This window comes from Pinus tabuliformis, chromosome X, assembly GCF_031772625.1.
Source record: "Pinus tabuliformis cultivar Carrire ecotype Pingquan chromosome X, CPIR1, whole genome shotgun sequence".
NCBI lineage: Eukaryota > Viridiplantae > Streptophyta > Pinopsida > Pinales > Pinaceae > Pinus > Pinus tabuliformis.
Genome location: NC_142308.1, coordinates 272,635,297 through 272,649,287, shown reverse-complemented (window position 1 = coordinate 272,649,287; position 13,991 = coordinate 272,635,297). Strand labels below are relative to the sequence as shown.

The 13,991-nt window shown below is 42.4% G+C and overlaps 1 protein-coding gene across 1 annotated transcript; it reads right to left on the bottom strand.

The window, feature by feature from the left end:
* Positions 1 to 9,215: 9,215 nt before the first annotated feature.
* On the bottom strand, positions 9,216 to 10,055 carry LOC149139437 (uncharacterized). The gene has a single exon (XM_089450718.1). It carries the CDS (start codon positions 10,053 to 10,055, stop codon positions 9,216 to 9,218), a length of 840 nt encoding a protein of 279 aa, XP_089306844.1.
* Positions 10,056 to 13,991: the final 3,936 nt, after the last annotated feature.

The window sequence follows — 13,991 nt, the reverse complement described above, 5'->3', positions numbered from 1 at the left end:
ATGTGTTGTCACATCACCCAACTATTACTTATATAAACACATTAACTATTACCTTGTCATGCTAATACCAAGCATGGTTCCCGCAACTATTTACACATGTCAACTACATGTTCCAAATATCAAGACAATCATATCTATCAATTTGAAATCAACCTTTACCAAGACTAACAATCATATCATAATACATATTCAACAAATAATCTTTAGACATAATACCTCAACTGTCACCTACTACACTCAAGTACATATCAACTCCCTCAACGCATATGTATTAGTACAATAATATTAAAACAAGATCATTGAACCACATACTCATATTATGCAATCCATCAAACATTCAACCAACTTGCAAACGTACCATTTTAAATAAATCAACTAGATGACCTAACAGGCATAAAATAGACATCATAATCAAACATTCAAACACAAAGTAGATGACATAAGCAAGTTCATACCTTATGTATCTTAGGGGAGGCGATCTTGTTTACACAATAAATCTAGTTAGCATGATATAACTTCACAACACATAAGCTCAAGCGCAAATAAGATCATGATATCCATAGCGGTAACTAACTAACATGTTCACATCATATGCCCATAAACATTTGTCGTTCATACATAATAGTCACATCTTCACAATTAGTCTAGATTAGTATGACATAATATCATGACATAGTAACTCATACATAAATGTCATAACCCTAACCATTCACATAGACCAATCCAACTTAGTATGACACATATAACATCAAGATTTTAATGTAATAACCGTAATCATCAAGTTACTATCATATAACAACAACAAGTTATATATCATGCTCATCAACAAAATATAACCTAATCATCAGATAACTATCATATAACAACAACAACTTATATATCATGTTAATCAACAACATATAACCTAATCATCAAGCTAACTACCATATAACAACAATAAGTTAACATATAACATACTCATCAACAACATATATCATAATCATCAAGTTATCTAACATAAAATAAAAAATAACAAAGCATAGAACCATGAGATACTATCATTCATGACTATCCTACACATGTGCATATGATTACACTAATAACTTAGCATCTATCATACCTGTAATCATAACAACAACAAAATGAAAGGCATACATATAACCATAATTCATATAACAATACTTAACCCATATACTTGCATGCCCAACATACAAACATGTATGACGACATTCTCTTGCCTTGAGGTCCAATGTTGCAACTTCACTTTAGTAATTTGCATCTCCTTCTCTATCTCAACCAACTCATTAGCACCATAACATACCAGTAACATCATGATGACCTAATTGCATACAGTCACCTCATGCACAACAACCCTCACCATGACAACACATGCATATAAACACCGACATGCATAAAAAATGCATATACAACCATACACTTAAGACAACACATCCCACAACAACAACATAGACCTTCACATGGAGACATCACTAGAACCATGATCAACACCATGCAAATGCAACAATCACATGGACTACACGCATAAGGAACACATATACAACCAACATGAATGCATGACCGACACATCGCCCATCTAGTCTGAGGGGTGAAACATGCTCTGATATAACTCTGTAACACCCTCCTCCCACATCTACTCAAGTAACCAGTGAACCAAGGTAAACATGTGATGAGAAGTTACTATGATATGACTCAACCTCCTAAGTCACGTTAAGGAAGTGGAATCGACAGAAACACACCATATAGACCTTCAACATTAGCACTACTACCCTCAGGAATGATCCCAACCTTTCCTCCAACCAACCCTTGGGTGCCACTAAGATTTTGGTACAATTCACACCCATACGCTCCCATGCTATAGGCATGCTAGCATCCAGTAGGCTCTAGATGTTGTCATGAAAAAAAATTCCGGTGTCCGGGAGGCTCTAGATGCTCTCATGAAAAAAAATTCTAGTGTCTAAGGACTATTTTGCTCAGTGTTGTGCCTGCGTCCCCGCTATTTGAGCCAATTTTTTTAGGCCCAAAGCCCAGTTCATTTCCAAAATTTGAATGACACCTTCAGAACAGTAAGATAACAGGGAAATGATAGTATAAATACTACTACTTGAACAAGACCTTGACTATACCCCTAATAGCCATGACAAACATATAAAAAATATGTAATATACAAGTGTAAAAAATAGAATTAGGAATAGGGATCCCATACTTATATGAGAATCAGTGATAACCATTGTTCCCTCATATCATTTGTTGCATTATCATCTATTAGGTCATAGATACATTTTTCATTCATTTAGTAGTAAAAACATAATGATAGCCATGCATAGCCACTGTTATAAAACAAATACATAACCAACATATTAGAAACATAAATACCAAGGAAATCACAACCATATAATCCACACATAAACTAGTATAATACTCATAGAAATACAAGAAGAATAACCTCATATTGATGATGTAAAATCCAAAATCGGGATGGGACTTCCATGTTCCACCCAACCATAGAATGGATAAGCCAAATCTCTCTTCAGCCATCCACCTTAATCGATCAAACAATGATTCCACCTCAGGGTTGGACATCACAAAGCCATCATTAGATTGGTCTCTATCCAAGCCTTCCAGGGGTCTAGAGCATTTGTCCAAATAAGGCTTCAAGTACTAGTAACTCAATCCACAACTTATTCTAGGCTTCCAGAGTGTTTGTCCAACCAGTGCTTCCAGGACTAGTAACTATACCGACCAAGGGCTTCAAGAGATTTTGTCCAACCAAGGCTTCTAGGACTAGTAACTCAACCCAAGCTGTTAGAGGGCTTCTAGAGTGTTCTTCCAACTAGGGTTTCTAGGACTAGTAACTCAACCCAAGCTAAGGAAACATGAGAAGCAACCAAAACAAAACTAGGAAATAAATCCACAATCACCATGGCTATCCATGAAATGGAAAAGCTAGGCAAATCCATTGTCAATCCCAACCATCCTCCATGCCAATGACAGATCATGACCAATAAACCACATGCATATGCCATGCATGCCAAAACTAGTGAGGAAAAGATACATGCATCTCGGTACCTACAACGAAAACCCATTGTAGTTGTTGATCCCAATGTCCTCTTGCACTTTCCTTCTCGTCCTTTGCCTTCTTGCTCCAAAAATCAATGTGTACCATACCCTCCAAGAGTGCTCCAAGAAAAGTATCCAAGAGTATAAGAGAGAGAGAATAATTAGAGAGCTCCAAAATTGAACTAAAAAAATTCTTACCAACTGATCCTTAGAAGCATTTTTATTAATGAGGCCTCTATTTTCTTCAATTTCCATTATTTTCCTTCATTTTCCTCCTCACATACAACATATGACCTCTCACCTTCATTTTCTCCTAATTTCCATTATTTTCATAAATAAATGTGCCAAAAATTACATTTTCCTTTTCAAAGCCTTTGCCATTTCCTTTAGCCATAATAACCGAAATGAACATCCACTAGGATGTTTTGGCCACCATTCAAATTAGAATATGTGTCCCATGACCATGGCCTTATATATTTTTACTTGGATTTTTAATCAGGGCTATTACAGAACCCTCCCCCTTGGGGGAACACCGTCCTCGGTGTTCAATGAGACCTATAACCAATAAGACTGCTGAAAACCAAACATACTACCCATGGAGCTTTATAACACAACTCGTTGCAATATTTACAATGACCATCTGCTAAAACATGACAAACATATAATTTACTGGAGCTTTATAACATAGCTCATTATTGTATTTACAATAAAAATAACATATACTCATGCACATTTTCTTCACTCAGCAAATAGTCATACTGTTAGATCTTAGGCTTTTGTGATCCATAATGTAGTAAGCATGTATTTAAGGTATTATTAATTTGATTTTTATTTGACTCTAGCTAACTTATAAATAAAAATGGTTATTAAAATCAATAATTCATATATAATTATTTATAATTTTTTTATATTATTATTAGTAAATAAATTATTATATGGTTATTATAATAAATAATAATAAATATTTCTATTTTATTTATTTATTTATGAAATAGAAATAGGGTTATTAATATGTTTTTTATTTTACTATAAATAAAAATTGGTTATATGTTATAATTTAGTATTGTTAATAAATATTTCCTTATTGGGTTATATATATATATATATATATATATATATATATATATATATATATATATATATATCTATAATAACTTTAATATTATTAATAAATCATTAAATATCTATATAAAAAATTAACAACTAGTTTATAACAGTTAGTTTTTAATTGAAATAAAAAATAAAAAATACATTAATTAAAAAAAATAATTTCCTAATGGCTAATTTTGGACTCTGATGCATCCTTGCTATTTATTCATTAGGATCTATGGATTTTTTCACCTTTGTCCTGAGGATGAACCACATTATTTGGTTGAAAATGTCTTTTATATTTTTTTTTTCTAAGTAAGTCTAATTCTATTATGGAAACATATGGTACAAAGCTATCATGGCCTGCAATAGGCAAACTGTCAGCAAAATATCAAAGATTGAGCTGCCCTGTGCGGGAAACCAGCTCGAGCATTGTTTGAGAGCTGCCTCTTCCGAGGAAACCAGCTTTAGCATATCAGTATTAAACAAAAAACAAAGTCGCCCACGAGGGGAAACCGACTCATTCTAGGTTTGTGCCTGAGAACTAAAACAACAGTACATGCCAAAAAGTCAAAGAGTCCTAGCAGGATTACTTGGACCTGTAGATCAACTAGAGGCCGTAGTCGCCTGAGGACTGTTCTTCTTCTATCCTGCACCATCCCGCGCTTTCATCTGTGTGGGTTGGGTTGCTCGGAATTGCAGCTGGTTCAGCATCTTGAACGCCCGCCTGGGAACCTTCAGCCTGAGGGTTGGTGGAACAGCCTTCTCCTCCTTTGCACGCAGCAACAAAACCTGCAGGGAGAATGGAGTGCAGAGAGGGAGAGGACGCAGGCTCATTATTCGGATGGGATGAAGGCGGAGGGGCAGGAGTGGTCTCGGTGACCTCTTTGAAAGAAACAGTGACCGTGGCGATGATCAGAGGCTTGTTGGCACTGCTTTGATAATGGAAAATGGCGGTGGAAGGATTGTGAAGGGGCGCGACAGGGCGAGAGTCTGCAGGAGGCCTGGAGGAACCGGAGCAGGGTCTGAGTGAGGCGAGGGATCTGCGTCTGTGCATTGGGCTAGAGTGGCGACCCTCTCGAGGCTGCTCGAAGCTGGCAGCAGAGGAAGACGACGCCGAGGAGTCAGAATGAGAGCGCCATCTTCTGGCAGAGGAAGCTCGCGCGCTACCCCGACGGCATCGAAGCCTATGCCGCAGTCTAGGCATAGTGGGACAAAGGTCAAGGGTGGGACCAGACAGGAAGCGAGGAGGCAGAGTATCCCAGAGTTCAGACGAGGTGGCCACCAAACCAGAACAGAAAGGATTGTGGGTAAAGTGCAGGCTAGGAGATAAATCGAGGCAGCAGGTGAGCGGACAGCGTTGGCCAACCTGAGTGTGGAAGCTGGGTGAGGAGGCTTCCTTAGGGCATCTGAAATTGAGAGGCTTGATCTGCCTAGACATGAAGCTCCGGAGGGTGTTGCAGAGAGGCCAAGCGACCAGACGGAGAGGGGAATTGAAAAACCGAATGAACTTGGAGCAAAGACATGCATTCATGAAGGGAGGATCGTATCCTCGACTATCCCACCAGCTTAAATGCTGCATGGGGTGGTGGATTTCCACAGAGATCATGGCTGTGGGAAGTAAATACAGCCGTATGCTTGGCCACGTGCTCTCCTGTGGCATTACATCCCTCTGGATGCCCTTAATCACCCGCAGCTGGGAGATTGTAGTCCTGTTGCACCAACAAAGTGCATTCTTGATGAAGTTTGCTGTCATGAATATTGGAGAGAGGTCCTTCAGTGAGAGTCTGGGGGCTCCCAATGCCTAAGTTTGCCAGAAGGTCTGCAACCTTATTGCCTGCGCGCTTGGTGTGCCTGAAGCAAATAGCTCGCCTATCATGCAACCAGCCTGCTATGAGTTCAAGCCTGGCCATCAATCTCCAACTATTGGCCACCCGAGAAGGAGGGGAGCCGGAGAGGAGTTTCTGGGCCATATTAATTAGGATTTGAGAATCACCCTCTATTTCAAGAGGGAAAAAGTTGTACCTTTGGGCTAGCTGTATACCCTGCCACAGACCTTCAAGCTCCGCAGAGTTATTGGTATCCCACCCTATAGAGCCATAGAAGATGAGCGCTGGACTGCCATTGTGGTCCCTAAAGATCCCTCCAAATCCTGCTTCCCCCGGATTACCTTTGGATGCCCCATCAAAGTTGAGCTTTAAAAAGCCAGCTGGAGGAGGGATCCAAGAGTCGGGTGTGTCCATCTGGGGATCCCGGCTACCTGTGGGGGTGAGGTCAACATGGAGATTGAAGTGCCATCTATTCCAAATTTGTTGTTCGATAGGGAGAGTCGGAAGGTCCTCCCGCTTCCATTTTTGAAGGGCTAGGGTCTCTTGAAGATTGCTGCATAGGTTGTTCCATAAGATCTCTTGCGGGGTGGACTAGTCTTTGAAGATCCTTTTATTTCTCTCCTTCCATATGGTCCAAAGAGTGATTCCGGGAATGAGTTTCCATAGGGTGTTGAGGATGGTGCTGTTGTAGGGCGCCGGGGGCCAGTTGCGAAGGATAGTGTTTAAGTCTCCTGAGCTCCTACCATCTCTTCTGCAATACGCGCTTATGTTCTCCCATAAGAAGGCCGCCAGAGGGCAATGGATCATGAGATGAGTGATGTTTTCCTCTAGGCTGTTGCAGTTGGGGCATCTTGAGGGTCCAACAAATCCTCTTTTGAGAAGATTGTCCCAAGTGAGTATCTTTTTGTGACAAAGCAGCCAGAGGAATGTGGAGACTTTCGGCCATGTAGGGGATGACCAGAGCTCTTTCCAAATAGGGTCAGAAGGATCCTGATTCTGAGTTAGAATAGCATAAGCCTCCTTAGTGGTGAACTCCCCTTTTGATGAGTGGCCCCAGCGAAGGATGTCCTGTTTGTTTGAGAATCTGATCTTTCTGCTATTCAATGTTGCGTCCAGAGCTGAGACCGACTGATCCTGCTGATTATTCAGGCATGAAGCTGCCAATTTCCAGCGTCAGTATCCATGTGTAGGGTCTTCCTCCCAGAAGAAATAGATAGGAGCTGCAATAGTGTGGATCTGATCAGGTTGTAGGGGCGGTTCGATGATAGAAAGCAGATTAGGTTCCTGTTGCCAGGAATCAGTCCAGAATCGGGCTGTGTGGCCATTTCAAACCACCCAAAAACTGTGCTCTTGGATTAGGTGACGGAGTTGCTTGGCTGCATTCCAGATTTGTGATCCTGTGTCGACTGCAGAGAGGCGGATTAGCTCAGACGGAAGGCGATGATTCACATATTTGGCAGTCCAGAGCTGGGTCCATGGGCGTTGAGGTGAAGTTAGCCAGCGCCACCATATCTTAGCTCCCATCAATGCATTACTGTGCTGGGGATCGCGCAGGCCAAGGCATCTTGCACTCTTGGGTTTGCAAATCGTAGTCCACTTCACTAACGCCCATTTCCTGCTATGTCCTGAAGCTCCCCACAGGAATTGTCGTTGGAGAGCTCTGATCTGCTTAAGGACCCACTTGGGGGCTGCAAGCACAGAGAAGAGATATAGGGGCATGGTTTGAAGAATCGCCTTGACCAGGATGAGTCTGCTGGGAAGGTTGAGAGCGCGATAGGTCCAGGAAGAGAGTCTGGCCTCGAGCTTGCAGAGTAGATTTTGCCAGGCCGAGTGCTTGAGAGCAGAGTCAGTCAGGGGTGCTCCCAGGTATTTATCAGGAAGCTTTGCAATGGAAAAATTGAGGATTCTGGCAATACGGTTTTGGATAGGTATGGCAGTATTGAAGAAAAAGATTTGTGATTTTGAGGCGTTAACATTCATGCCTGAGGCTTCAGCGAAAAGATCAAGCAATCCTTTGAGGGTGAGGGCTTCCTGGGCCGTAGGATGACCAAAAAGCATATTATCGTCAACAAACTGCTGATGGGTGATAGGAGTGGCTCCATGGACTGCAATGCCTCGGAGGCGCTGGGTGTGAAGAGCATGGGAGATGCAGCGACTGAGGCCTTCGGCCATGAGAACGAAGAGAAAGGGGGAGAGGGGATCTCCTTGCCGGATACCCCGGGAGGGGGAGAGGGGAGGGGAGGGAATGCCATTTACAAGAACAGAGAAGAAGGAGGAAGATATAAGGCTCATGACCCATCTGATCCAAGTGGGGCTGAAGCCATAGGCAGCTAACATTTGATGAATATAGTTCCAATTTAATTTATCGAAAGCCTTGGAAATATCGTTTTTTAAAAGCATACCTGGCTTTTTGTGTTGCTTCAGCGAGTGGATGACTTCATGAGTGAGGATTATGCCATCAAGAATTTGGCGGCCCTCGACGTATCCAGTTTGCTCTGGGGATATGAGCATGGGGAGCAGCGGCTTGAGTCTGTTGGCGATGACCTTCGAGATGATTTTGTATATGACATTGCAGAGGGCAATAGGGTGAAATTTGTCGGGAGTAGCCGCCTGGTCTTCTTTAGGGACTAGGGTGATGAAGGTGGCATTGAGCGACGATAGGATCCAGTGCATGGATCTGGATTCCTCCACAAGATGCCAAACATCATTTTTTATAAGTTCCCAGAAGTGGTGGAAGATATTGGAGGTGAACCCATCTGGTCCTGGTGCTTTATCTGCTTTGTTTTGAGCCACTGCTTGCTCCACTTCCAGGAGTGTGACCGGGCGAAGAAGGAGCTGATTGTGGTCCTCCGTGATCAGTTTGGGCATGTGTTGAAGAATTCTAGTGATGGCTGGTTGCCGATCAGCGTTGTCTTCCCGTAGAACTGATTTGAAATGGTTGACTAGTTCCCCCTCTATGGCTTGATGATCCTCCAGTCTCTCTCTAGATTGATTTATGAGAAAGCCGATGTGGTTGCCCATTCGACGCTGAACAGTGGATCGATGAAAGAACTTAGTGTCCCTCTCCCCCTCTTTCAGCCATCTGATTCTAGATTTCTACTTCCAGTAAATTTCTTCTTGCTGCCTCCTTTCCTCTAATTGTGTGAACAGGCTTTGCTCTTTCTGTGTGGTGGCTTCATTGCGCCCTTCTAGGATGATTTGGCGCTGTAACTCCGCCATTTCCTACTCGATGATTTTTTGCTATTGGAAGATGTTGCCGAAAGTAGAATGGTTCCAATCCTTAATGCGTGCCTTCAAATCTTTGAGGCGTTGCTGAAACTGGTACATTTTGGATCCTGATGGCGGAATGAAGGCTTTCCAAGCTGAGTGTACCATTTCCCTGAATCTTGGATGTGTAAGCCAAAAAGCTTCGAATCGGAAAGGTCTTTTGACGCAGTCTCCTGGTCTGGACCATTGGAGGCAGATGGGCCAGTGATCCGAGCCAGAGTGAGGCAGGATGGAAGTCTGAAAGTCGCCCCCAATGTGAATTGCATTGTCGGAGAAGAGAAAGTGATCTAATTTGGAAGCGATTTGCTGTGACCCAGATCGCTTATTGTTCCAGGTATGAGTGCCGTTTGCAAAGGGGAGATCAATTAACCAGTTTCGTTGTATGAACTCTTTGAAGTGAGTGCTGTCCGAATCCATCTTTGCCCTGCCGCCTCTTTTTTCTTCGAGATAGGTTATCATGTTGAAGTCCCCTCCTAAAATCCAGAGAGGATGAGATCTGTTGGAATTGAGAAGCTCAATAGTTTCCAGCAATGTTATTTTCCTACTAACATCTTGGGGAAAATAGGCATTGGAGAGATGGCCATGCAAGTTGGTGCCAAGGATGTGGAAAGAAACTTGAATTAAGTTGTGTGCTGCATGAGCATCGCTTATAGATACAGTGTGAGGATCCCAGACAATTGCTAGACCTCCAAAAGCTCCAGAGGCGTCGACTGCCACAGATTGACAACCCCGCCAGGCTTTTGAGAGAATGGGGCCTAGAGTGAGGCTGTTGCATTTAGTTTCTTGGAGGAATAAGACTTGGGGTCTTTCCATATTTATCAGGTTCTTGATCATACGAAGTTTGGAGGGGCCATTGAGTCCCCTTATATTCCATGAGACAAGTTTCATTGGGTACTGCTTTCACGAGGTGAGAAGAACTTGGTAAGTTTTGGATACCTACCAGATTCCATGAGCATTTCCCCAACGAGGATAGTTCTTTGCAAATCAGTCTTCCGACCTCTTTTCTTGGATTCTTTAAACAATTTTTTGCCATCCCAAGGGCTGCCTTGCTGAATGCCCAGGGTTTTCTGATGTTGCTGCGCGCGTGAGAGTGCCATCGTGAGGTTCTCAATTTGTTTTTCTGAGATCTGATCATATTCCCTTTTTCTGCAAGCTTGCTCCAGGGTAAATATGTCTAGGTCTCCAATGTCCACCATTTCCGCTTCTTCCTCAATGAGACTGCTTTGTCCTGCATCTGCCGCAGTTGTATCAACTTCCATGTGACCAGCAGGGGCAGCGCTGGATCCAGGCTCAGCATTCGGTGGGGGTTGAGAGGAGGTTTGCTCAAGCTGGGCGTTTGAATCAGTGTTGGCTAGGATTTCATAGCGGTTGTGAGAGTGAGGTGGCTTAGGATTCTGTGAAGGGCCATTAGGGTTAGATGCAGGGGTTTTCTTGGTGTGGCGGCGTCGGTTTTGGACTTTGGTGAAGCCCTCCGCGTCCGAGGCGGAGGAGGTGGCAGAGGGATTGCTGGGAGGGGCATTCAAGGGGCAATCTCGAAAGAGGTGACCATGGGTATGGCATTTTCTGCATCTAAAAGGCACATGTTCATAATCGATGGGTTGAACCCATTCAAAGTCATCATGGTAGAGACTTATCGAATCTGGCAGGGCACTGGCTAAGTGCATGAAGACGCAGATGCGAGCGTAGGAAGTGTAGCATTTGAGCTTGGTCTCCTCCGCCATTTTTATGAATTATCCAAGACCGTTTCCAATGTCTTTGAGAGATTCTTCGTCCCAGTATTCCAAGGGCAGGGAATACAACCTGATCCAGACCGGTGCCCAGTTAAAATCCTCAGTGTCCGGGTTGAATCTTTCAATCCATTCACGAAGATATAGTTCGGAAGAGTTGAAGAAGTAGGGGCCTTCGTCCATGACCCGATTTTTGTCCTCCAGGCAATTGAAGATGGCTGTGAAGAACCCTTTGGGACCGAGTTGGAGCGTGACTTGGCCTTTCGGCTTCCACTTGGTCTTGACCCATCCATGCAGTGCCTTCTCAGTGGGCCAAAAGCCCACGAATTTACCAATCAGTGCATGATCTCGCATGTACTGGATTTGGGTATTGATCCGCTGGCTGGGTAGATCAATCTTGGGCCGTTCTGCAGCAATCGGCCGGCAGGTGGTAGAAGTGACTTTGGGAGAGGTCGTATTGCCTTCTGGATCTATGCTTTTGTCTGGTAGCGTTTCTGAATCTTGCCTGGTGTGTTGCAGGCGTTCAGCAGTGCCCGTGGGGTCGCTGTTCGTATCCGCGCTCTGAGCATTGCCAGAGGGGGCTCGATTCGTGTCAGTAGCTTTTGTTTGGGCTGCAGAGGTGTTACGAGTGGGGGGGGCTTGGTGAGCCTCCCCCTGCGATGGCTCCATGTCACTGGTTCAGCAGGACAGGAGCGAATGCTCACACAGTCGACAGGAAAGAGTGCAGCGAGACATGCAACAAGTCGGCGCCATCGCTGAAGAAGAAAACCCTAGCGCATGAAGTTGCAGAGCTTTACAACCCAATCCTTTAATTTCTACGAGAGCTTAAAATGTCTTTTATATTACCAAATAATACTGATGTGATTAATCCGAAAGACATGCTTACTATAAAATAATCATACTACCTATGGAGCTTTATAAATCCAACTCGATACAATATTTGCAATAATACACACATATACACATATGCACATTTTCTCAACCAACAAATAAAAGGATACGATGCTTTCATCCACAACAAGGGAATCTAATGGCTCACACCTCCACCCTCAAGGTAATACTAGGATTCACCTCCTTGCTAGGAATTCCAGAATCTACTACCAAAGAAAAACTGCATCCAAGGTCCAGCACCATTTGTCCTCTCATCGAACAACTACAGGCTCATTGTTCTAGAGCGCGGTCCCAATGTGCATTTGATTCCATCTCGCAATTCTAATGACCAAATAAATCCATCCCTGACCGTCCCTTCTCTGCTACACAGTCCCTCAAGAAATCCCATCATCCCATCCCAGGAAGTCCATCCCTTGGAAAGGCTTCCTTGCATAAGAAGATACAGAAACAAATGTATATACTTGCCTTAAAACCATCATAATAGTCAAAGCATGGTCATGGAAATCATTAGACTTTATTGGGTACCAGTGTCCGATAATGGCCCTGCTCCTAAAGTACTTTACCAACATATTGTTGCTTGTTCTAATTCCTTTCTCTATTGCTAATTCTTGTAGTTGATTTCAACCACCCAACTGGTCATATTCATGTTTTCTTGTACCAAGCACAAAAGTTCCATTAGATTCAAATAAATTGAAATAAATTCAAGTCATACCTCAATGGTAGCTCATCAATAAGGTACACTTGCAATCCTGTTTACTTCCTAACAAAACAAGCCAAAATAGCATATTTTAACAAATCATCATGCATAAACATATCAACTCAAGTTAGGTCAAATCACATCCATCATAGATAAAAATCATAAATCACATGTAACCATCATAAACCAGAATCATAGGTCACATGTAATCATAATAGACCAAAATCATAAATTTCATGCATAATAAAACTAAAATAAAATACTGATACTTAGTCTTTAATCAATCCTTATCTTCTACCTTTGTCCTTATTATGTACACACACCAGCTCGGTTGCCACACCTGAAAAACACCCAATGGTTTCTCCTCAACCATGTGCACATACACAGTGTGTGCATCACACACATACAACCAAACACAACATACAACACCATGCAATACATGCATCTACACTTGACACACAACACATACAACTACACCTAATGTACAACACAACATAATGCATGTGCCTACACTATAGGTACACTACAACACAATACATACACCTACACCCAGTGTACAACACAACACAATATATGTGCCTACAACCAGTGTACAACACCACACAATACATACACCTACACCTGACATACAACATAATACATACATCTATACCCGATGTAAAACCCCACATAATACATATGTGTACACTGAGTACAACATAACGAATACACATGTCACAATACCATGACTACAAAATGCACATACATAGTACCGCATGCCCAAAACACAACATGTATGACATGCACACAATACCACATGTACAACATGTACACAATACCACCTGTACAAACCACCACTTCCACAATGCGTGCACAAAACCACCTGCACAATGTGTACACAATGCCACATGTACATTGTACCACCTGTACAACGTGTACACAATGCTAGATGTACAAAAAACCACATGCACGACATGGACACGACACAACATGTACACAATACCATATACACTACATGTACACAACACATTGGGGCTTCACTCAATGAACATCTAACATATCATATGCATTCATGGAATATTAAAAAATACCCTTAATTTGATTACATATTAGAAAATACCTCTAAAATTCACATTATTTAACCCCCTACCAATATGAACCCAATACACCTTTCCAATTTAGAAACCCTACTTTCACTAGATATTGTAGGTATCCATTTTTTCATAAACATTTTTTTATACCCCTTCATATTTTTTTATTAGCTTTGGGCTCCATTTTTTATACCTTCCAATATAAAAGCCCTCTTCCTCCTATATATCCCTGAATATATTATGACATTTTTTCCTCAAAAAATATCCCCCATTATGAACCCACGTGGTATGGTATTTCTCCCCCAGTGAAGCCCCTATGACACAACACCCCCTGCACACAGCACTATATGTACAACATGTACGC